Source organism: Ornithodoros turicata, chromosome 1, assembly GCF_037126465.1.
Source record: "Ornithodoros turicata isolate Travis chromosome 1, ASM3712646v1, whole genome shotgun sequence".
Lineage (NCBI taxonomy): Eukaryota > Metazoa > Arthropoda > Arachnida > Ixodida > Argasidae > Ornithodoros > Ornithodoros turicata.
Window position 1 is genome coordinate 54925555 of NC_088201.1, and position 25893 is coordinate 54951447.

General features: G+C 45.6%; 1 protein-coding gene across 4 annotated transcripts in view; it reads right to left on the reverse strand.

The window, feature by feature from the left end:
• Positions 1 to 25893, reverse strand: part of LOC135378262 (neural-cadherin-like) — a 366541-nt gene that overhangs the window by 41112 nt on the left and 299536 nt on the right. For all 4 annotated transcript variants that reach the window (XM_064611240.1, XM_064611242.1, XM_064611241.1 and 1 more), the window contains exons 14-15: positions 14998 to 15141; positions 360 to 475 (exon numbers count right to left, since the gene is read on the reverse strand). In XM_064611240.1, the coding sequence (XP_064467310.1) occupies positions 360 to 475; positions 14998 to 15141 (260 nt within the window). The remainder of the gene's footprint in view (positions 1 to 359; positions 476 to 14997; positions 15142 to 25893) is intronic.

Sequence of the window (25893 nt, forward strand, 5' to 3'; positions counted from 1 at the left end):
CACACGTCTGTTGTGGGGTGTCTATGGCATGTCTTGTTAAACCAAACTACAAAATTTACTTATGATAGTGTTTCGACAGCCGATATCAAGTTTCCTGTCCACCTGAACAGCATGTGCTTACACCCAGTAGATAGCCCAGAGAAGACGCCTTTGATTTATGCTTTCTACATGCATCTGCAGAGAAGTTTACAGAAAAAAAAAAGAGCAACAGCAGAAAGGATGCCACAGACAACTCACTCAGATCATGAGAAGCGCTGTCAATGACTTACAACACTCATACATAGTTGGATAATATGAAAGGAGTAAACAAGTTATTCACAGGGGCAAAGAAATTTTGAAGTGACACATATTTGTCATACCTCTTTTCTAGTCTCATAATCCAGTGGTCCTGCAACAAATATGGCCCCTGTTTCATTTTTCACAGCAAAGGCTCCACCTATGTTTCCTTCTGTGATTTCATAACGTATCCTCGAAGCTGCAAATACGAAAAGAAAACAACAAAGCACATTAAACCTAACTTAAAATTAATTGCAAAATTCACACACTTGTACATTAGTGATGAGTAAGCAGCTGCACATTATATGTAGGGAGTGACTTTTTTGGATTAAACCCAATTCCGCCCGGTTATTCCCCCTCGAACTGACCTCCGACCAATTCCAGTTAAACCCGATTTCTCCCCGAATTCCACTCACTATGAAATCCTCAAGTGACGTTTCCACTGAAGACGAACAAAGGTCGCCACGTGTAACACATGTAAGAATGGGTCACTTACGTTCCCAGCAATACACCCATGTGTGTTAACACTGTCTATGTCTTCGGGGATTACCGCTGCAAGGTCAGGATCCCGCAAAAAAAATATATATACATAAAAAAATAAAAAAAGAGAGAGATTAGGAAATGACTTAATAGATCCCCCAAGAGGAGAAACAAAACACCCGATAACACCCGAAGGCACAATTATCGCCCGATTTCTCCCCGAATTACAGATTTAAAAAATAGCGCCCGATTTTTACCTCCCGAATCAAAGAAAGGCATTTAACCCGAAAAAGTCACTCCCTAATTATATGCATGACTACAGTCTAAACTGAAAGGAATACTGGAATACCACAAAGCAACTCCTAAATTTGTTAGGCAGGGAAGTGCTCAGAATGCAACTGCAATGTAATCGTGACTTTTAATCGAATTTGTGGCTTCACCATAAACAAATGCCACTGCCAAACTAAGTCTCAAAAATGTGTACTGGGGTAACAAATTGTGCGAAAAAATGCAAACTCCAGAGGAAACAGTCGTTTACGCAAAGGATGTACCCCTTTCATTTTCATGTCGCAGTCGCCTAAAACACGCCCTCTGTTTACGTTCCCTTAAATTCAAATGCGTGATTTTTCTGGTCACGTTCGCATGCTCTTTTGGCCAATCACAATAGCAGCAACAGCAGCCAGCACTCATGCACAGCACCAGCATGGGAGTCACAAAGGAGAAAAGACGTACAAAATGTGCCTCACGGCCTGCACAGACGGACGAGCGTCCGGAGAAGCCCAGGTCCCTCCCAATAGCAGCCGGATCACTTTAGCGCGCACAGGAATATTTTCTACACATCTGCATATCATCAGCATTCCGCTGTACACAATTCGACCTCCTACCCCTACACCTGCATGCCAAGGATACGGCCTCTTTCTATTCAAAGGGTCCATCTCTCTTTTTCTTTCTGCTCGCAGCACAGCATTCCTTTTCCCAGCGTGTTTCAATTCTCCGTGCATAGAGAGAGAATCTCAACGTTTCTTTCCTCACTCTTCGTGTAGCTTAAATTATTCATGGCAAAAGAGATTTGGTCATGGAGAGAAGTAGGAGTGAAAACGAAAAACGGGGAAAGGTAATCTGATATTCTGTTAAAGGCGCTGTGCCTTTGGCATTTTATCTTTGAAAATGATAATAAAAGATGCTTCGGTTAATTTAGCCCCATTCCGCAAATAAGAAGCAAGACATAAGAGACGGTCTTCTATTATTCAGAGGAAGAAAGTGAAGCATGTTCTCAAAGTTTATAGTGGAGCAAATTATTTGCTTCCGTTTGTTTTGTTTCGCCATCCTCTTCTTTCGGAGCCTGACCCCCTTTTCGCTTTGGAGTCTAGTCAAATGCGAGCCGATTAAAACGCAGGTCGGGATTTCGCCAGCAAGAAAAATTGTGCTGTGTGCGGCACCAGCTGAGGTCCTCTTGCAAGCGAAAAAGACGCAACTTATATTAATGGTATGCATTAAACATGTTTCCCCTGATACCTCTCTGGTATGTTTTACCACATGGCTTGCAGTCCCTTACTTGTTGTTATATTAATAATTGGTATTCTTCTGCTGGAATTGGCTTGGAGCACTAGTGTCGGTCAAAAGGAGATCACCACCAACTACATTATCTTCATCAGTGCCTCAGGTAACATAGAAGTGATAAGTGATTCAGATGTGCAGTAAGTATATTTTAGTTCTGTGCCAATTTTATGTGCCCAGCAAGCCAGTCTCTTGTTCTATAGCTTTTTCAGTGTAAGAAAAGGGGCCTACAATGGTCAATGATGGAATAGCCTCTGCCTTTCTCCCATAGCATTTGTTACATGTTTTACCCTTTAGTTTTGTATCTTTTCTGTTACCTCTTTCTGAAGTGAAAAATGTAGCTCAATGACAATTACATAATGTCCAACAAAAAATTTCAGTTTAGAAATCTGCACAGACCCTACTTTTCCTAAACCAACATTAGAGCTGCCAATTTTCAAGTTCATGCCTTACACTAAGCAGCGGCACCACCAGGGGACTTATCAAAATTGTATGTGTCTCATTTGATCAACATTCAAATGAGCTACTACTGATAAAGTTTAGTAATTATGGTGGTGCACGCATGCAACCTATCGAGTGCAGTACACAAATTTGCACGCTCGAAAAGCATAACAGCCTGACAAACAAAAAACACACAACGCAGGGTGCCTGTGTAGCACATTGTATTATATTGCAACTCGAGTATCAGGCTTTACGAGTCTTTAGATGCCCAAGCTTTTCTAAGAGAGGCCTAAAAGAATGCTTGAGTGTACTATGCCAACACACATGAATTCCTGAGAGCATGCTTCATGCCTATCACAATAACATGTGCCAATATCACAGGGAGATGTTGCAATCATGATAAGGATTATGCCGTGTCATGAGATCACCAAAAAGTAGGCAAGAGAAAACTGAAAAATTCTGGAATATCTCTGGCCTGATGAAAGACCATTGCAGTTTCACATGAGTGGTTGCTTCTCTATGTCAATCATTTTAGGGTAACTCGTTTGCACTTTCTTGAGCACCTTTACACTGTCTGCCCGAACATTCGGAGGCAAAGATGTCGCTTCTCCGCTAATCCACTATCGGCATCATAAATCTTTAGAATTCACACAGTTTTAAGTTCCTGCGCCGAGAGAGCTATGCGTGACGTCAGTGTGACAACACGGGGGCGTTCCCTTTCACCATCCCCAAACTGTGTAAATGATTTGCATCGGTCGCTCCTGTCGCGGAATTCTTCACGTCGCGGTGCAGAAAATGCGTAAGTAGGAAGTGTGGGAGGTAGGAGGGGACGCTCACACGCGACTGTCCTGGCGGAACGTCACGGAGACGCTGGCTGCGACACGTTTGCGTCCATTTGCGTCGGCGTGGCGAAGTTTGGACGCGCGTCGCATCGCCGCTGGAAGTGGGAAGCGGCTTTCGCCAACGAGAGCTTGCCGAGCAGTCACGTGATTGCAGAAGCTTCCGTCTTGGCTCGTAGTCCTACAAGCATGTCAACCGTCAAGGATTGTGTGTGTTCGTACTTTGCGCATTGTTTTTCTATACCAGTAGTGTCGGCGCGAGTTGCTGGTTTACGGTACTCAAACTCATTTCAGATGTTGAAAAGCACTGCGTGTTGTGGGACCACAGGATACTAAACCGATACTTATGTGGCTGTAATGCGGCTCAGTTGAGTTGAGCACGACGTTTACCTGAATAGTCAACCACAAAATAAATGGCAAGTTGGCTATATCTACTACAAGTTATTTTGAATTCTGTATTTATTATTTTAACCATCCTCCTTTTATATCTGCACAAATAACATGTGTGCACGCTGACGTTCCAGTGTTCGTGCAACACTTGCGAACCACACGTGACCGCAAAAATTGCCGCACTTATGGTCGGCAGGGCGACTGTCATTTCGGTGCACCGTTTTGTAACGTCTTTCGACATCAAGCATACCAATATTACTCAGGTACTGTCCATGCTAGAAAGTGGCCATGTACAGCATGTTCTTCGTGTACTCGCACAATAATTGTGTAACGCGACGTTACCGTCCACTACTGCAGGAGCGCCTTCACATTTCGCTTTACTGAGATGAAACACTGCTCTAACATTTGCACTCCCTCCAGAAAAATAAAAGGAAGACTACTAGGCAACGAAGGGGGGGGGGGGGGCGATGTAGGGTACATGTGCTTTCCGTGAGATACCACGATTAACCACACGTGTCTATCGTATAGCTTCGCCTCAGGTGCCATGTTGGTTCATGTCAACGCGAAAGAGATGCCTAAAATAATAAACCAAAAAAGGCCTAAGAGCTTTTTCGTGTTCTCACACGATGAACGAAAACACACTTCCTACTCCGCTGTAGTTGCCATTAATTGGTTTCCGCAATTTTTGTAACAGCTGCGGGACCGGCACCAATCTCGAGCTCTTCGTGGTACACGTTCCGGTGATATCAAAGCGAAAGTGGAAGAGAGCTAACATTCTCGTTCTATAATTTCAGTGAGCTTCCTTTCTTACACTCTGGATCTTGAAGGAGAAAGAAAGACGCTACGCTATCCATTCCGTTTCGACATCGCTCATGTGGTTCAGGTGAGAGAAGGGAATAATTAAAACTGTATAGGCGGTCAGCAAACAGACACCCATCTTCGAGGGTCCGTTTGTTATTCCTCAGAGGACGATATGTGTTGCGTATAGGTCTTAGTGCTCACAACGCCAATAGAAGAGCATCTATTTTTTTTTTTTTTTTCGTGTTAGCGCCGCGAAGCAACCGTGACTGTGAGCGGCGTACAGACGGAGAGAGGAGAGCAAGAAGGAGTAGGAGACAGGTGGTGTTAGTATGCGTCCTGGGCCGACTTCAGGGGAACTGCGCCGACATTCGTCTGGAAAGTCTGCCAGAAAATTCAGGGATGACCCCTGACAGCACAGCCGGTGGCAGGATTCGAACCCACCACCTCCCAGTCTTCAAGCACGACCAAGCGGATGCTGTTACCCAGTACCCACTCGGCTGTGCAGCTGGTTCATCTTTTTGCGATGTCTAAATGTGTTCACAGGTAAATGACAGAACGGTAGAGATTCGATAAGACCGAAATAACGCCCTGTCGGTAATAATAACGCGTTTTGTGTTAGGGCCGTAATGGTTTTCATCGCATAGTATGTGGGTTCGTGCCATCCAGCTTCTCGCACCTCGAAAACAAGGAAAAAAAAAGGGGGGGGGGGGCGCACACATCAGCTTGTGGAGACTATATGCCACCGACAACAACGCAAGGCACGACATTACGTATTTCCAGTTAGTCTGAACGGAAGAAAATCTCAATCTACGTTCCCAACGAAAACATTCTGCGAAGTACTATACTTCAACCGCGTATGTAACGTGGGAAACGTCTATCAGGTTTACATCGCTACTTGGGACAAAAAGATCCCAGGGATAAAATTCGAACAGCATCATCAACTACCACGACTCTTTAAGCTACGATTCAAACCAAGGTCACATCACACTGGACTGACACCTCGGGTCGAGAATCCCACCTTACTGCCACACAGTGGCCAGCCATCACTGTCCGAGAGACGTTTCTGGCTCTGCGCCAGAACTTGATGACCTCTCCCCCTTCCAGTCAAAAATTCAAACCGAAACCAGAGAAGAGAAATAGTCCCCTTCTTTCTGTACGTATATCGCCCGCCCAAACTCTGGACAACCCAATGGGAACCTTGCTTCCCCCTCATTGGTCTCCTCCTTCTCTCTGTCCTTCAGTTGCCCACTCCATCGCAAAAATTAGACTGGGCTCTCTCAGAACCTGCGACCGAATAGCGACGATTTATTCGCATAATTCAATTTCCAGACACGGGGGAATGATTAGAAGACGAAGTGAAACGTTTAAAGCGTGGAAGCGCAGAACAATTTTACGATCGTTTCAAAAGGGAGAAACTACGTTACCAGTACAAAAATAAAACTACGAAGCATCTGCCAACAAGCAAGTTTTTTTCGGTGCTAGGAGTGAAATATATATTTAAAAAAGAAATCTTCAGAGTCAAAATGATACCTCCTAAGGAACGACACTGAAACAGCGCCGGGACAAACAAAAAGAGACCCTTACAATAACATCCCCTTAAAACGATTCGTCCACCCGGCGTGTTGTTCTCGAGAGACAACAAGCATTTTCATTGGAGGACAATAAAATAACACTGTACTGCGCGGTAATGTTAACAACTGGTCTTTTCTGTTATTCTAAGCAAAAGAGAAACATACTGTGTTTGCAATGAAATGACCGTTTGTCTTTTCCCGGAGTCGTGTCCCGAGCTGAGCATTTGCGGCAGCTGTATAATCTTGATTTACGACCGAGTTTGTAAAAGGAAATGGGCTTCCATAATTTTTTAAAGCAAGCTCGGGGTCTGTCGCACAATGATGAATGCGACAAAAGTTTCGTTGCAGCGCATAGATACGGCCTCCGTTTTAATGAAACATTTGTAGTTGCTCTTTTTAGAGCCGTCCTTAGCGCTGGTGGTCGGAATCGGCTCCTACACCTAAGACAGACTACCCCGCTTAAAGGGGCAATGCGGTGACATTTAACGTGACTCGAACCCTTGTTTCATTCGTCAAACTGTCCACCAGAAGACACCGTGTAACATCTTTGCTGATCGGTGTATTGTCCACCAGCAAATAAATTTACACACAAAAACAACAACGATAACAACACACACACACGCAGAGAAAGCAGTCTCGGACGGACAGTCCCATCCGCTACCGAGAAGCCTCCCCCCATCCCCCAAAGCTCGTCGTGCCTTTTCTCTTTGTATCTTTCTTCTCAGGTCATGCCCGCTTCAGTTGCGCCGATCTCTGGCAGATCGGCCCTGCCAGGGGGACAGCTGACGTCACGACGTACCCACCGCCTTCCCTCGTTCTCTTACACGCTCTTTAAAAGAGCGGAGGGTTTTTGAAAGGTGAGCACTGCAGGCCGTCCACGCTCGTCGTTCTCTCGCAGGAACTCATTTAATTTGTTGCAGAACACGCCGCAGCCAAGAATGCGCCAACGCCGGTTGATGTCCGAGATCACACGGGCGTGAACTCGGTGGTCAAGAACACGCAACCAAGAACACTTCCAGGTTTCCCCGTCCTGCCGTCTTCCATGTTCTGCACGTGCGCCCCTGTTGAATGGGAAGCTGTGCGTGCAGAGATACGGGTACGAGAAGGTCCCGGGTACGAATCACCGCATCGGCTCTACTGTCTGAGTATTTTCCTCGGGGAAACGTCGACACAGCTCCCCACGATTTAAGCCCAAGACGCACGATCTCCTCCGAGCAACGTGCCGTCCCATGAAGCAGGTAAACAGCTCGATGATGACGACAACCACCAAGTTATATGGTACTGGGGGAACCTGGTAGGGAAGGCCTCAGGTCCTGCCGGTGGAAGGAAGGGTGCTGATGTGGGTCGGCCACAGTGATACGTTGCTATGTGTCGGCCCATAAAAGCCACCATCCAAGTAATCAGGGCGGAATGGGAATGCACGGAATGGGAAAGGGAGGTGAGGGAAACGCCTCGAGTGGCCGGCGGGAGCACCGTGTAATAAAGAGACACTCGTCCTCAATAACAAGTCCAGGCTGATGGAAGTCTTGCGGTTATTAGATGATGATTCTTTTTTTTTTTCGCCCCCAATAGTATAACGGTTATTAGAGACGCCGCTAGGTGGAAGACTCTGAGCTCAGCAGAGTACCGTCAGAGAAGACTTGCGTTGGAAGGGCAACGAAGGTCGGGAAACGAAGAACTGTTGAAGTAGGTGCAAGTGGGGAGTCGCAGGCAGAATCCGCACGACCGAGGGTACCTGAACGTTCCAATGCAAGGGGTTGTCGGCAGTCTTCATTTGGCACTGGAGTAGCTTTATTCGTCTAGGGGTGGTATGTCACAGACCAACGGGCTTGACAGAAATGGTGGAAGTACAATACAATGTAGCTGGAAAACTATAGTGCGCGATACAATGCCGAAGAAAGGCATGCGCAACAGCGGGAGCCATGAAGTCGAGTGAAGGCACTGGCTTGTGCCAGCACGCGGCACCATGCGTTCCAACATTCCTCGCGGAGAGCATCGTGTACCATTTTGTGCCCTGCCACTAAGCCCCTGGCGGCCGTGGGTCGAACCCTCGATTTTCGGGTCAATAATCGCACAGGTTATTAACTAATCCACCGAGGCCAGCGCATATGGAACGAACAGAAGAACTGAACACGAGGAAAAGGAATCTCAACAGAACCTGCGCATGCTATACAGTTCAATGCTGGGCTGACGGCTGTGTTGGAAGTACAGGTCATACAGCGAAATTGTGCATCGCCGGTTGGGGGTATGCAGGCATGGATAAGAGCACACAACACAGCCTCTAATTCTGTCTAAAGCTGCGATTGCTTCCACGTTCAGGGAAACGTGAAGGATATGAAACTATACAATTTGAAACTTGGAAGCGAAACAGAGAAAGAATAGAACTGCGATTCTCCTTCGTTGCAGATATCACGCAGAAAAGGTTTAGAAGTTTTAAAGGGCCAGAAGAAGGCGCACGAACCTTTAAACGATCGATGTTCTGAGGTAATAGCAAAGAGGACTTTTCACGGGAGCGAAAAGAGGAGAAAATGGAAACTCTTTGCGCAGAACAACACATCCACTTTTTCTCTGATATGAAATGGCACCTCACAAAAACACTGGTACTGAAGCAGGACCATGATAGGAATTTAAGTCTTAAGCTTCGTGCCCGTTTAACATCTCTACGCTAACACCATCCATCTGTGAATGGACACGGATGCATCAACACGGACGCAACATCAATCCCAATCACCAGTCATCATAGCGAACACCTCTAACTCGTCGTTTGCAGCACAATCCATATCTGTACTCTCACTCTTTACTTTTCCAACCTTTGTCTGTCCATGACGCCGCGCCTTGTTGTGACCATCAGCCGATAATTTCGGGCCGCGATCGACAATAAACGTTAGCGGCCGTGTCGACGCGGACCTCCCCCCAATCCTCCAACCTTTTTCTCCCTGTTTTCGTGCTGCGCGCACTTAGAAATATATCTTTTTTGGCGTTTGGAGGCGCAAGCAGCACGCAGCTGAATCTATCTCGGCGCACTGCTGATTCTCGCCATAAATTGTCGGGAACGAAGGCCAGCATCTGGCAACCTTTGCTTTGTTATCAACGAGACGTCTGTGAGGAAAAACACAGGCACGGTTTTCCTGAACGGGGCCAGCTTCCACTTTGGTTCTAACTACCGGAGCCCTCGTTCGTGATGGTGCACATTTCGATGCTTTTGACAAGCGGCGTGAGATGTGTGTCGTATGCACTCTGGCAAGACTACTCGTGTCATTAAAGTGCATTAAAGTGCGAGTGTCATTAAAGGGCACTGGTACTGTTTCATTCCGCGTTACCGAAGCTACCGTTGTGAGTCGGTGAGCTACCTAAGGAGTCCGCGTGACGTCACCTTAGGGAGTTCCGGAAGTTCTGGAGTCGCCATTTTTGTGAGGCAAACAATTACCCTCGCCCGGTGCCAAACGGCAGTCAGCGAGTGCCGGTGGCGAGACTTGAACCCACACACTTCTGATTTTTCGCTCGACAGCCGTCTGATACCACTGTTTCGGCATTGGTGTGCAATGTACGCCCCTTTCGCTCTCACCCGTTCTCCCTCCCCCAGCGCTTTCATATACAGGGTGTTCATAAACAGTAAATATTCTTCGAGGCATGGCCCCTTTCACGATTCAAACGTTGCCACACTCTTGTCACGTCCAATCGCCAGCAATCCAAACAACGACTTCTCTCAGAAGACAGCTACATCATTGTTTTGTGCCGCATTCCTACACTAACTACTTTTGTTGTCCGGATAATCTGAGAAGCCCCACTACGCCAGAGTTCACAGTAGAAATTTCCATAGCTGGACTCTTGTCAAGCAAAAACAAACGTCCAATAAACGCAGTGTCTGCCCGACGCTGTCCAAACCAGGCTAACACGCGAGGCAAGCAAGGGCTTGCGAGTTAACAATGCCATCATTACAATTCGCCTAATGCATTACAACAACACTCCCTACGCGGTATGTACATACAGATACAGCGCGCACCACAGCAGAAGTATGGGAAACATGTCGGGAAACACCGCAACTTTAGCGTCCTGGCGCGTGGAATTTGCGCGCGCAAAAGTATCCACATGCCGATAACAGACGTCCCTGGAGAAAATCAATTCCAGAGACGCTTAAGGGGGGGGGGGGGGCAAACACAGGACGGGAAACTTGTATGAATCAGGGAGGAGGCTGTGTCTTGCGGATGTTTGTGGACTGATATTTTTCAGCGACTCGCGGTTGCTTGCTTCTGTCGAGTTGAAAGTTGTGTGTTGTTTGAACGCCGTGTGTGAATGTATAGAACAGAGCAAAAAAGTAACGATGAAGAGCTGGCAGAACTGGATACACAGGGTGTTCACATAACGTGAAAAAAAAAAAAAAAAAAAAAAAAATATTATTGAAAAATCTGCTTGGCTGAACACTATGAGGTCAACGCTATTTTTCTCGGGAGAGATTTTGCCGTGACTTCTGAGCACTTTTATCGAGTTTAATTCGGGAGAAATTCCCATTTGAACTCCGAAATTTGTCAAGTCAACCTCACGTTTTTCTTTTTTATATATACATACACACACACACACACACACATATATATATATATATATATATATGAAGACAGAAAGCGCATGCTAGATTTACCCCATTCTACTGCAAAATTCACACATTACTACAATGGTAACAGCCGGAAAAAAAAATTACGAAAACAGTGTTTTCGAGGCGCGCAAATTGCCGGCCGCGCTCAGATCTCCAAAAGAAACGATGCGAGGAGGCCATGTACCTGCTTTCTCACTTTCCGTTTAAAAAGCTGCTGCTGACAACAGCAGCAGCATGCTTCCAATGCAAAGTTATCTGAGAGAAGAGCGAGAAGGAAACAGGATGGGGCGGGGTGACAGTTTTTCTTTTCTTCCGTCGGATGTTGCATAATTAGACGAAGAACTGGGCGCGGCAAACAATTTGCGCGCCTTAAAACGTCGTTTTTCGCTGTTTTTCTTCTTCCAGTTATTATCAAAGCAGTGTGGAATGTATTTTACAATGCAATGGAAGAAAGCCGACGCGCGCTTTCTGTTTCTGCCAAGAAAAAAAGTTAGATTCACTGCAAATTTCGAAGATCAATTGGGAAAATTCAATTTCTCGCGAATTAAATTCGATAAAAGTGCTCAGAAGTCCTAGCAAAATGTCCCCCGAGACAAATAGCGTTGACCCCATAGTGTTCAGACAAGTAGAAGGAGGTGTCGTTTGGCCCTCCTCCAATCCCTGCTAAAACGAAAAACAGAGCACAAAACACTATCCAGGTGTGAACAAGATCAGACTGATCTCATTTTGTCCCAATACTGTGTGCCGTATTGCGAGGCATTTAGGGTGCAACAAGAAATGAATTTCCTCCGCTGCCGTTCATATCGTACTAGTTCAGTGCGAAATATTGATATCTGGCTCATTATTTTCTATTTTTGTGCAACTTGGGCAACTGCTGTGCATAATAGTAGTCTACTTTATTAGTTGTATCTTCTGACTGACCCCCTGAAGACTTCTCGCGCCTGTTGAAGGAAAGACAGTTGATAGGCACGTACGAGGTGGGTCATTCGTCAAACTGTATAACGTGTTAGACGCGCTGTCCCATGCTCCTCTGCCCCTCAAGAATATCGCTACCACACTGGAACTCGTGCCGCACAGACCAGATCGGAGGAGAGCTTTCGTGGGGACACATTGTGAGACACTAGAACATCCTGGAAGCCCAGAGGTACTGATGGCCTACGTCAGGATGGGTCGAGGTGGCTGAAGCTCCACCCGCTACAGAAACTGGTGTCAGTCCAGAATGGGACCGACTGAGTGACTGGATGCATTCAGCCGGTTCGAATTCCCTTCTTGCTTCACAAATAAGGTACTTCCGACACTGTTTGCGATGTCCACCACACCACGACGATCATACGTTCAGCCTCACCCAGCAGAACTTCACTTCATATCTACTGTCAAATGCAAAGCACCCGCAAACGCCGCAAAAGTCCGCAAACGTCGAGTACATATCCCCCTGTGTCGATTTGGACATCTGCAGGCAACTTCCATAGATCTTCACCGTGGCTGACGTCAATCATGCAATCGTATCTCGCCTGGCTGGCTATCCAGGGCTGAGTTCTTGATGATGATGATGATGATGATGATGGTGGTGGTGGTGGTGGTGGTCGTGATGATAGGAGTTTTAATGGCTCACGGACATCTAAGGTCATAGTGTGCCAAAACAGACTTTGACTGAGTTGTAGTACTGAGTTACACGTCCCTCAACCCGCGGCAGCTTACGGAGATATTGAAGCCCGTTAACCAATATTGCTGATTGATACCACATTATGCAAAGGTGGACATGATGGGAACGCAAGGAAATAAAACGGGCACGGACGGGTGCTCCGTCAGTTACACACACACACACACACACGCATATCACGGAAATCAACTGCCGATGTACCTATATACTGCATGTAATTCAAACGCTGTCGCCGCTTTCCAAGCATTAAGCACCTCATGCTCCATGTCTATCTTTGACCCAAATTGAGAATAAGGCTCATGACTGGCGCAACGTATTCTGGCCCGCCTATACTGCCCGTAGCGCTCTCCGAAGAAGATAGTAATAATAAAGTAGATGACGGCGATCTCCCATAAGGCTGGCAGTCACGTTAACCGGCACCAGGATGCCATTCCTTTAATGAAATGGAAGTCCCGTCTGTGTACGGTCCTCGAGAAGGGGGAAGAGAGAGAGGAGGTCACGTGTTCCAAAGCGCTATATATGGAACACCAAAAGCTGGTCCACGGTGCTCCCACGTCTATCCTCGGGCCCAGAATCGAATAAGCGTGGGACAAGCGGGTCATACGGTATCAGCGGCGTAGAAACCATAAGATGATTACGACTGCAATACTCGGAAGGCACAGCGGAGAACGGGGAGGGGAGACGCGTACACATAAAGAACGGGGCAGGTTGCGGAAGATGTACGCCGGCCATCACATGAAGGGCTAGTAACGCTGCTGCATGTTTTGGATAAAACGCAGTCATCAAAGCAAATATATTCCCAGCTATGTCGAGATCCCTAACACTGGACACTTCCAGAATTGCGCTTTCTCAGCTCGTCCTCGCTGACGATTATAACGTACGTTATGACACCGCGTTACCCCGGCGTCACAAATAATCAACATTTTGCGTCGAATTTCGCCCACCGAGGAGTACAATAGAAATGCGATTGTCCGTTCTGTTTGTAAAGCGGTGGTACTTTGACCTCTCCTTAGGGTATAATGTTGGACTGGGTTGAAGTGCCGGGCTCTCTCAACGGGGTCCACAAGACCGGCTCTCTCTGTTAAAACTCGTCATTCGCAAAATATTGAAATTTACTTCCGAACCAACAAGCATCGAACTAACTATAGGAGCTTAGATGCAATAATTAGGTCAACATTCATCCCTTCAGATGTATCGAGACGGCACCATACTAATAATAGCCCTGGGCAGTTTCCAATGATAAATGAAAGGAATGACCATTGAACATGGGCGTAGCGCCACCAACCTGTTAGGGAGCACCGGATCCAATGCTCTTTGAGAAGTTGACACGTTGGAGAAGCTGACACTTGGTGACGCAACAGCATGTTCAATGTAGGGTGCCCAGAGCCGTGTAGGGAGTCTGGCCATTAAGGGGACCTGCCTGCACCTCAAGCTCCACCAACTTGGAATACAGGGCGCTATCGATTATCGGATAGTTACTATCTGTTCCCCCATCCTACATGGGCGGCGCGCCACTTTGGGTGTCAAGTGGATTGGATAAGGTTGAAACTGATACTTCTTGCAATTTGCAAAACTAGTGGATTTTTGTGCCTATTTGATGAACGTCACCTTTAGGCACGTCGCGAATTGTCGTCTGCCATCCATCGTTGTTCCACTGCCGGCAGAACGACCTGCTGGTACACATCCTGTCGTCGGTACGATTTTTTAAAATTAAACAACTTGACTAGTTGAAATAAGAAAGGAAAGAATGTCCACAACATACAGTAATTAAACTGAAAATTGCACAGCACAGTGCCGTTTTTCTAATTATTTCGTTGTGATCGCCATGTTCACTAGGCCTAACATACGTTGACTGTTTTTCGAGAAACTTATAAGAGGACGTACGTCTGCAGCGTCAAATCGGAGTTGTCTGTGAAAAACTTGTCACGAAATTCCCGCTCCATCGTGTTTGTTTTTGTCGCCATTTTTGGTGGGAGTTAGGTCTCATGGCGGGTCCCGTGGTAAAAAGCAAACGAATGAGAGGCGCTCAACTGTGACAGACAGGTCGAGCCTCTTTGTGGATGTCCTCCCAATGGCCAGACTCCCTTTAAATAGACAGCTCTGAGGGTGCCTGGATACCAGATCCCTCTTGCTACACAGATTACTTCTTACAGAGTTAGTATTCAGTTCAATGGACATTGAAGACTGCCCGTATGACAGGGGTACAAGACACCTTTGAACTGAGCGAGCAATTGCGTAACGTATACGTCTGACTCGCAAGCTAGCGCGTGACCGAAAACAAACCACAATCTCGTCGCATTTGGCTGTCCATATTTCACCCATGACACACATCATGCACTCTTAGACATCTACACGGTACAATACGCAGGAAACAAAAACTGTGGATCTTACATTCGTCCCTGTCTTTGGCGGTGACTGTAATCACTGTGTGCTGAATGTCTTCGTCTTCGTTGACCTCGGCCTCGTACCGGGCCTGGCCGAAATATGGTGGGTTGTCGTTCTTGTCCCCGATGCCAATGCGGATATATTTGGTCACTGCAAGGCACAAGAGAAAATTATGAGATTTTCATTCGTATCTATTTTCGTGCCGTACTTTGAGCGTGTCAATGGAAAGACTCAATAAACGAAGGAAAATAGGAAAGTCAACGGTACATGAGAACCGAAAACGAGGTGTATTTACTCACTCAACTCAAGGAGAGCATACACTTAATATATGTAAGACACAACGGCTTAAACGATTCAGAAACGACGCACGAGCAATGAAACTCAGATCACCGAATATCACTCCGACGCTGCTAAAAGAAAACATTCAAATATAGAACAGCTCGAAGCATACTTAACAATAACGCACTTTTATCATACAGAGCTGGAGCAGAGCCATCCTAGCGGCGCTTCAGGGAGAGAGAGAGAGAGTCGGGGCTACGCCACTCCTGCTAGAGGGGGTCCGTTGTGAACCAGATGTGCTGGCTAGCAATCCAGCCACGACAGCCCCCCCCCCCCTCTAACAGGAATGGCCTAGTCCAAACACACACTCCCTTTAAATTTCCCAAGCGCCAGCAAGGTGGCTCAGCTCCATCTCCGCCCGATGAAACTGCGTTACTGACAAGTATGTTACAAGCGGTACAAACTCGTTTCACGTACGCTGTGAGCATCAGGCTTTCAGAGATTTTCAAAGATACACTTCACGCGAGCTGTGCACTGCACTTGCTAGTACTACAAAAAAAAAATCCTTTGGGTGCTCTGACGCCAGGAACGACGTGTACTTGAAGGGGAATGTAGCGGTATATCAGTTGGAAACGGCAAGAAAATCCCGTCCTTCCGGTCAAACCCTTGAGATTTGGTAGTACGTACTCTCACAGTTCCGTTGCCTACAAGCTAGCTGGAATACGTTATTATCGCCGATGTCTCGATCCTTTCAAGCGCTTCAGACGCGAAACGTATTCCCTTAGCAAACTCCGGAGGAAAGCTCCATCCAGAACTCCACACCGCAAATACCACTCCTGAACAGAACTGAACGTTGTAATAGCACTCCAGAGGGCCATTACAACGTCGAAGAAACCTATTCACTGCATCTAGGCAAACACGGGAGGCTAACACGCAGTTGTAATTGATGCCAGAACGCATTTGTTCAAGATCATCCAATCATAAAAAGGAACGTCGTTACAATGCTAACAACATTATATCTGGAGAGTGCAGACCGCTCTTCGCCACAAAGCGCGCAATGCCGCCGACACGACCTGCAGGAGGGAAAGGTCGAATTCTTGCAGGACATGTACACATCGCAAGCCAGAAACGCGCTTACAGAAACGTTGAAGAGACTGCGTGGGGTACGAAAAAAAAGAAAAGAGGAAAGGAAATTTTGAACCGGATTGCAGAGACTATTCCTGCGATAGCTATATACAGGTTGTCCACGCTAAGCGTGAACAGATTTTTAAAAAATATATATAACACTTTTTCCAAGATGAACTCAATTGCAATATAGCATATGCTGAGGGGCACTCCCTAGCAGTGCATTAGCAAAGTCCAAAGGCAATGTCTTAATTAACTTTCATTAATTAACTTTTTGATTATAAAAGCCACAAAGTTGTTCCAATGAGAACATCTGTTCCTTTCGGTCACCTGATATCGTAGCCGTTTTCAGAACAAAAATTCGTTCGATAGATCGCCCGCAAAAAATTCGTGAAGGAACGCCATTTTTTTCTTTATTTTGTTCATTGCGCTTCTTAGAAGACGCGTATTTCCTTCATCCCCAACGGGAGAGGGGGAAGTAGCACAGTGCCGCCTCATGCGTCGAATATGAGCTTCAACTTGCGGAAACAAAAAAACAAATGTATCGGGTGGCTCTATCGGAACTGGCTTTATCTTGGGTTGCATTTTCTGTTTCCTTTTAATCTTTTTCCAGGACGCGAGAGGCGATAGTGTGCTCTTTCTCCTTCTCACATTGGGGGTGAAAGAAAGACGCGTCTTCTAAGAAGCGCAATGAACAAAATAAAGAAAAAAAAATGGCGTTCCTTCACGAATTTTTTGCGGGCGATCTATCGAACGGATTTTTGTTCTGAAAACGGCTACGATATCAGGTGACCGAAAGGAACAGATGTTCTAATTGGGACAACTTTGTAGCTTTTATAATTAAAAAAGTTAATTAATGAAAGTTAATTAAGACATTGCCTTTGGACTTTGCTAATGCCCTGCTAGGGAGTGCCCCTCAGCATATGCTATATTGCAATTGATTTCATCTTGGAAAAAGTGTTATATATATTTTTAAAAAATCTGTTCAGACTTAGCGTGGACACCCTGTATATATAGATCCAACCCCAGTGACCCCCCTCTAAAAGCAATCTAACTTGAGTAAGTATCTGCATTTCTTTTCCTTGTTCGTTAGATTTTTTTTCTCTAAAAAGTTATGAGAGCAGCATAGCTGCCATTTTTGGAGGTGAGTTTTACGGTGAGGCGGACATTTTCTCGCAGCCAGTGTGTCTACTAGATGACTAATTATCAAAAAATTCATTCACGAACTCTTCCATTAGGGGCTTTCGGGAGAAAGTGAATGGGAGAATGGGAGACAATCCTCGTTGAAAGCCATTCTATTTTTTTTTCTTTTCTTTTTTCTTTTTATGAAACGAACACGTACGTTGAGATATCCATCGCCAAACTTTGCTATGCAAATGAGCCGAGACCAAAACCGCGCGCATCACGAGAGTGGGCGGGATATCACCTTCGGCGACTTATCGGGGCCGGAAAGCGGTTGATCTGGCCAGCAGATCACCACTTACTCCAATCACCTCCATCGCTCCGAGGCACGTGAAATGAGCGCTGTTTTCCTTGCGCTCCTCATGTGCGCGGTTTCGGCTCATTTGCGTAACAAAATTCGGCGATGGATATTTCAACATACGTGCTAGTTTCAAATTTAAAAACTAAAAAAAAGATAACATGATTTTTATTGAGAATTGTCGTCCATTTTGCGGTCTCATTTTTGCAGGAGAGTCCCAAATTAAAGAGTCAATTAATGAATTTTAGGCAGACATTTAGCAATTACATGCTCTCTTCGAGAGCACGTCCGCCTGGCCGTAAAACCGACACGCAACAACTGCTGCTCTCATAGCTTTTTCATTAAAAAACCTGTAGCGAATAAAAACACCCTGTATATTGGTATCATTGCATTACGCAATCAGTATACTCGACGCAGTTGCGTGTGTATTTAAAAAATGTTTATTACTTCCCAGTTTTCAAGTAGACGAAGTAGCAAGGAAGGACATGTCAAGCCCTCGAAGGTCAAACACTCAAAAACAGTAGATGCTGAAGCTTTCTACATTTACTTACGGCTACTACGACTAGCTTTCGCGTCGTAGGAAGACGCGTGGACCACCACGCGAAAGCTAGTATACCAGAAATGACTGTAGAAAGCTTCAGGGTCTACTGTTTTTGAGTGTTGTTCCCATTTTCATTAATTTTACTTATTTGCGGTTCCACACACCGGTTGTGCGTTGTAGTATGGCCAATATGCTGTATCAGACAGTCGCTAACAATGCTTTCTCGATAATAACCCGCTATTATTGATGTATTTTCGTTCCATTTAGCAGCGCGAAATACACCCAAGAGCTAAACAAAAAGTGGTTGAATGTGCAGACAAATTACATTTCTCGAGATCCTCTAACGGGCAGTAGTGCTCAATCAGTCAAACGATGACCGTTACATCACAAAAGGTTTCCTCCTTGGCTGCATCAACGTCTTCCTTCCTTCTATGGCCTCTCCGCGTACGACATGGAGCTTCATGTGCTGCACGTCATACCCTCTTGCATCTTTCATAGAGGATGTCGCAGCATTTTGTCACATACACTCCGTCTTCATCACAAAGTTTCCATGTGAAACGCTCTTGTTATTGCTTTCGCGAGAGGAAAGACGACAGCGCGCCAGCTGCAACAGAGCCACCTTCCATAAAACGAATAAAATAAATGCACAAACAAGGCGAGTCGTCCTACAGAAGCGACGACAACGAGGGTTCCCACGTGAACCATCATCCCCAATGACAGAGTCGAATCCGGCATCACATGACGCGTTCCAGCCAATCGCGATGAAAGATGCGTACCAAGATAAATTAAACGCAAGGGACGCATTCTGCGCAGTAGCTCAGAAAAGTGGGACAGAGAGAAAAAGACAGTAAACGTCTGCAAGAAGCGAGACCACTGAAGGACGACGCAGAGATTCATAGAGAGGCGCGTATGCTGTGATGCTTTGTATCTTTCTGTTCCAATATACGGTTTTCTTTCGGATTATGCATTCTTTTCCGTGATCTTAGTTTTAAACTGCTGCTACGAAGCAAAGGGAAGTGGTCAGCAAAGGGATGCGCAATACAGGTGACAGGCACGGAACGTAAAAGAAATTAAAAACAAACAAACAGTCTAAGCCGTAAGAAGCTGTGGTATCGTTCACAGGCAGCAATCAAAGTTTACTTCAGTAGAATCTCAAGCTTGTGGTTAGGTGGTTCCTGACGACATTAACCATTCCGACACGTCTCACTATCTCTGCGGTGATTAACGAACAGCTATACGGTGCTTCTTAATTGCGTAATGGAAGTTATTGCAAAATTGCATATTTGTTCACGAAGCGTTTCGGATTTGACTCTGCGAAAAGAAAAATAGGACATTTCGGGGTTCCGCAACCGCAGTCTAACACACCGAGACGGAAGACGCGCATGATTTCAGCTCCACTCCTACATGGACCACAAGCAACGAAACGAACGGCGCACTGGACAACATCACAACCCATAACTGCGGAACTTTTCCCAATATCCCGAGAATAAATTCTGCCCAGACCACAAACAGCCGCCCGAGAGAGAGAAAGAGATGGGGAGGAAGCTAACAAGGAACCTTCGAGAATAATGCCCACACACGTCCGCACATTTTAGCACATGGCGCGTCCACACTAAACCCGATACCGCAACGGAGGCACGCTAAAAGTACCAAGTTTTCGCGCAAACGCACTCGAGCGACAAACAAGAAAAAAGCGCGGGAAAGTGCCAGAATAACTTTTGAGGATTTAAACGGGAGGGATAGTGAGATATATACTAGAGAGATCTTTGTCTTCCGTTCCTCTGCTCTATCCTCTCGAAGAGGGGTAAGGAAGGTTTACGCAAGGAAGCACTGGGCGTTTTTGTTTAGTAAACTATGCATCCAAGGATGATATCATCCTCGAAAGATGATTGATGCACAGAGTTTAGTCCACTGGAGACTGGTATCTTTTTGTCGCGAGGGCACGATGATACATTCATGAACCGCCATTCATTCTTCGGCGAGGCTAAACTTAACTGTGTACACCGAAAAGGGATGAATAATAACGAAGCATATCCGAGACATTGTGTTCTTTCCTTTCTTTCTTTGTGTGCGTGCAGACGTGGCTTTGAAACCCACGTTGGCAAAGCTTAGACGCGGTAACGTAAGCAAGTTCGCTTTGTTGCAATAGTTTTATGTTTAACAGTTATACCGGCAGCTACCACACGGACAGTTGTAGCCCAAGTGAAAATGTACATCCCAACGAAATTCAGGACTGCGAAATAGGTCGCACAGATTACCTGTAAAGGGTGCTTCCCTACGCACCGCGCTGTATTAGGGTGAAGCACCCCCTACAGAGGTAGCAAACGCGCAGGAATATCTATAAAGGTAGCAAAAAGAAAAATAAAATATGGACAGGGTTGAGGCAAAAAAAGCCTTCACGGAATAGTACGCGTTCAGCAATAATGAAAGTGTTCCTAAGACACAGGCCTTCGATTACCTATGTCTTCACTGACGTTGTCAACGGTGTCGTCGAGGGAAAAAGACTGAGCGAAATATCCTTTTCCCCTCTCTCTTTCTTCAGAAGCTCCAAGGATAGTTCCTGCTGTCTTTGTGTAAACGGAATATAAGGGAAACGAGAACAATGGACGGTCCTCAAATCTGACTTGCACGGAGCACGACTTCTTTGTTTCCCTTTTCTCGCGTGGATCATATTGCATGACGTGTCCTGTCGCAATTTGTAGCGTGCCCTCGAATCGTTGACGTCCTCCGTCAGTACAATATATATATATATATATATATTTTAGGGGTCACCTCACTCCTTCTTTAATACGCAGACAATAGCAGTGAAAGGCATATCAACGCCAGGGATGACACGCTACGACACCATTTTCGATTCACTGCGTGCTCTCAATTATGGCACCCCACAGGGGACGACGGCGAAGAAACTAATGCTTATTCGCGTATAAAATGCCGGTATCCACGCGCACGACTCTAAACATGGAACCCCCCCCCCCCCCCTGCCATGTCTTTTCGTCCTTCCACCACCTTCCGTCCTTAGAAATGCCACCATAATCGTCATCAAAATCATCATCATTATCCTCATCACATACGTACACACACTTTCATATTGATATCGCGTGAAAGCCGGGAGTAATCGCTGCTCACCAGCCTGCCCAGCATTGTATGTATTGCCACAGCAGTGATGCACAGTGAACAGATAGCCAGTCAGTCGTACCGGAGACAAACCATCAACAATGTCTCGCAATAGCACGAACTGTTGGAAAGCCTCCGACACACTAAGAAACGTCAAGGACCTCACGAAGCTTCGCGGAGTTCCTGTTCAGACGCACATGGTATTCCCCTATATATGCGCAACTTGCCACGGCACACAGCCGTTGCATTCCGCCTGCTGCTTTGGGGAAAACATAATCGGCTTAGAACGCTTAAGCTTTACACTTTCATCTTTATTCGGCACGAACGCAAAGGAAGGAAAAAAGGGGCAAGAGGGGGGAAAAGCGCAGGGTAAAACGAGCAGAGACAAGACAACTGTTCACTTTAACGGAAGCGCAGAGCGACACAGAGAGAATGCGAGGAACGAACGGATTCAAAGCAGAAACCAGATTGGATGGAAGCGTAGGCTGTGGCTGTTACGAAACTGATTTATCGCAAACGAGTTACCCATTTCCACGAACAATCACTTGGTTACGTCGCAGAGAAAAGTAATCCTTCCATTCGTGAAACGCATTCGGTCCAAGAGTCACAATCACGGTGCACTGCACACATCCCAAACGTCTCCACTCTATCGAAGCAACAGGGCAACAAATGCAATACTGACGGGCAAAGTACCCCAATTAAGCACATGGGATCATTGATACTTGAAGTGGAGTATAAAGTGCCGTACTGCAAATGTACTTAAAGTAAGGCACAGAGTTGCTGGGGCGGATCAAGACACCGGTGGAGGGGAAAGCTAATGTTTCACCTGATGATTTTTTTTTTTTTTTTGGGGGGGGGGGGGGGGGCGATTGCCCGATCGACCGCTTGGATCCGCCTCTGGTATACAATGTGACTTGTATCGTACTGTTCGGTGGTGACAAAGAGCGAGAAAGCAATTATACACTGAATGGTATATTTAGCCAGTGCTTTGACGGGCAGTTCACTTCTTGTCGATAAATATGAAATAAAGGATACTGAACAATTGGCATCTACACTCGCACAACCGTCAGCTGTGCTAGTGGAAATGTTATTATTTTTCGAATTATTCATCTGTCCATTGTACAGGGTTCTGATGCTAATCTTACGGTCCAAGCGGACATAATTCCAGACAAAAGAAAGAAAAGCTAATAAATGGGAATTATACATTTCTCAGCTTAGGCTTTCTGAAGAAATATAAAAGAGCAGAAAGCGGAATGCAAAACGTACTATCTTATGTGTCCGAATTTTGGAACAACGTTCTCTATGCTACCATAGGGTAAAATGTGAAAAATGCGAAACGAAAGCATGTGTGCCTTCTGGTCTCTCGCTTTTCAGTCATAATAATAAGTAAAAAAAATAATCACGCATTGCAAAAATGATGCGGTAATTGTACTGATAACTAAAAAAAAAAAACTGTGTAACAGAGCAATAAAATCAGGGGCTGTGAAAAGAAAAAGATTCAAAAATACGCTGCCGCGCTTCCAATAGCATAACGTGCGTGAGCATGTTGATGTATACCTGACTTCGGACTGCTGAAGGGTATAAAGTGCTAGCTCTTATGGCTTCTCAACATTTCAGGCCTATCAATATAGCATTTTCCTTTTCTAAAATGGCCCTACCCTACGCTAGACATTATCTACCGATATGTACCTCATATTCCTTTTTTTTTTTTTTTCGTTTTCGCATTACCAGTTGGGTGCTTGAGTACTTGATGGGAAAGTATCGGACAAATAAGGTACGGTACAATACACACCTTGATATTCAGTACTTGACGTACTGCCCATCACTGAAATGTAAACAGTTACGGCGAATTCCGCTGGTCGTTTTCATGCAGCGCAGGGTATATGTGTGGTCAGTGCAGAAGCGAACGAAAGTGCCAATAAAACGCGACACACGTTGCACTGAAACGACCAGTGTAACGTGCATGCTCAAGCCAGTGCAGTTTTTTCTGCACGACAATGACCAGCCGAATTCGTGATTCATTTTAGAGGATGCTCCGCTTGGGAGTTCAAAACAGTGCTTAGCTGGTATACTCAAAGTAGTACTTTTCAAATAATATCAACATGAAATTCCTGAACTGAGAACACCAAAAACCATATAAAACCAATCACCACAGAAACGTTGCAGCAGCAGGACGAGTTTTTGGGTCCTCAAAGAGCAAAACATTGGCCCCTAATGCGTCTTTTTTTTTTTTTTTTCACCAGTTCTTATCGTTTGTAGCGTTTCACAAGTTCTTCGTTCGAGGAACTTCTGCTATCTGAAAGCCCTTGTCAAAAACGGCTCAAGGCCGGAAGCGTAGTTCATTTCCTTGATAAGGTAAAACGTTCACGTATACGTAAGCTGCCTCGAAGACCGAACTCCCCACGGAGATATCCGCGTATGCCAGACGCAAGGATTCTGTATTTCCATCCATTCGCGCACACCAACGACAAAAAGTGTGTCGAGTTTCAAGGACAAGCGCGTATCATTTGCAGCCACTACTGTACTTTTTTTTTTCTAGCTCCGTCTGATTAACGCGTTTTGCGACGGTTCCGCGATGGTAGGAGGCAGAGCGAATATAAGAGGTCCGTTAATTGGATGAAGATAAAATTCTTCATTTCTCAGCCGCGGTTCAACTAACGAACATAAATGTATAATTTTATAAGACGCTCCCATAAATGTTAAAACGTGTCCCCCAGCCCTTGACAACATATAATTTCTAATTAAGAAATACTACGTCGTGCGAAGCAGTGCCGGTTTACGAAGACTCCACTGCCAGCCTCTTTTAAATAAAATCATTTACCACGATATTTGACACCGTATCTTTCGAAGCAACATGCCTTCCACTTGTCCTGAAATGACTGCGAAGTGTCAAGCTGATTCCGAAGTGGGACTTCGTTACGCAAAGCGCTAAACTCCGTGTAGTAAACAGCGACCCCGACCCAGCGGAAGGAAATACAATGTGCAGACATATTTGGAGAATTTATGCTCTCCAGAAAAGTAAACTTTGCTTTCGTTGCTAACCTCACGAACGCCGCGCACAAAAAGAGCTAGGTAACCTTCGGACGTGTCTTCTATATGTGTCGCCTTCCGGGAAAAATCGCACAGGAGGAATGGAATGAATATTTCAAACGGCTCGCAGTTTCGTTCTTCACCAGCCTGTGCTTCCCTTGGATTGCCCAAAATTGCCTTCCTCAATTTTGCTCCCGTAAAGCGAAGCGTTTCCAGCATCGCTGTCTATGAATCACATAAGGACGTGGCTTTGTTCAGCCAGCGCAGAAATAAATTTTTGAAGAAGTATCTTCAGTCTTCACAGAATTACAAAAATGAGGAGCGCGATAGGATGAGAAACAGTACAACTGGCGACATCCTTCTATACGTATATATATATATATATATATATATATATATATATACAGGGTGCGTCACGCAAGACTGGCCAGAATTTTTATAAAAAAAGCTATGAGAGTGACATAGATGTTGTCTTTGCAGCTGTGTTCTACGGCAGGGCGGACATCCCCTCGGAGAAAGTATGCAACTACAAGATGACTAATTATCTGAAATTCATTAATTAAATTTTGAATTAAGGAACTTCGGGCAAAAGCGAGATAGAAGATTTGGTATGTCATATTTAAATGACAATTCGCGACTCCAGCGAAGCCGTAGCCACCTGGCGGAGATTTCGAAAAGCTGCGAGTGCAGGCTCGAGATAGCGTCGGGGCAGGGAAGCAGTACAACGGAACACGTTTCTCCTGCTTATGGACAGAAAGCCGGCAACAAAGAATGTATCGAAATCGAAAACAGGAATGTTGCAGTACGAATTTCTTCTCAGCATGTTGGAAATACGCCACGCTTTCTTTTCTTCATTTCGTAATCAAGAAGAACGGAACGGAATTCTCATATGTGTTGACCCATCGCACGCTTTCGTGATCGACTGTGTCGCCACGGTTTCATCATAATATTAATCTTCGGAATACAGAACAAAGAACCGGCACGTCTTTGTCTTGCTGACATGTATGCATTTTCAAACCTCATGCAAAGTAAACAATATCACCGTACTAATGCGGCGTAGACAAGCATCCACTATGGGTGTTCTCTGCGAGAGAAAGCTTCTGTCTGGTGTCTCACGCGTATCAACGAATCACTCGCAAAGATAAAATGATCAACCAAGTTGTACGTGAATACCAAGAGCAGTGCAGAAAAAGAATACTTCACTGTGCCAGAGCATGTTTGCAGCGCTCAGATTTTCGCCGCGCAACATATGGCATGTTAAATAATTGCACATGTATGGTGTTAAGTGAAGACAAAGTGTCAGATATACGCGTGTGTGCCACGGGATTTCAAA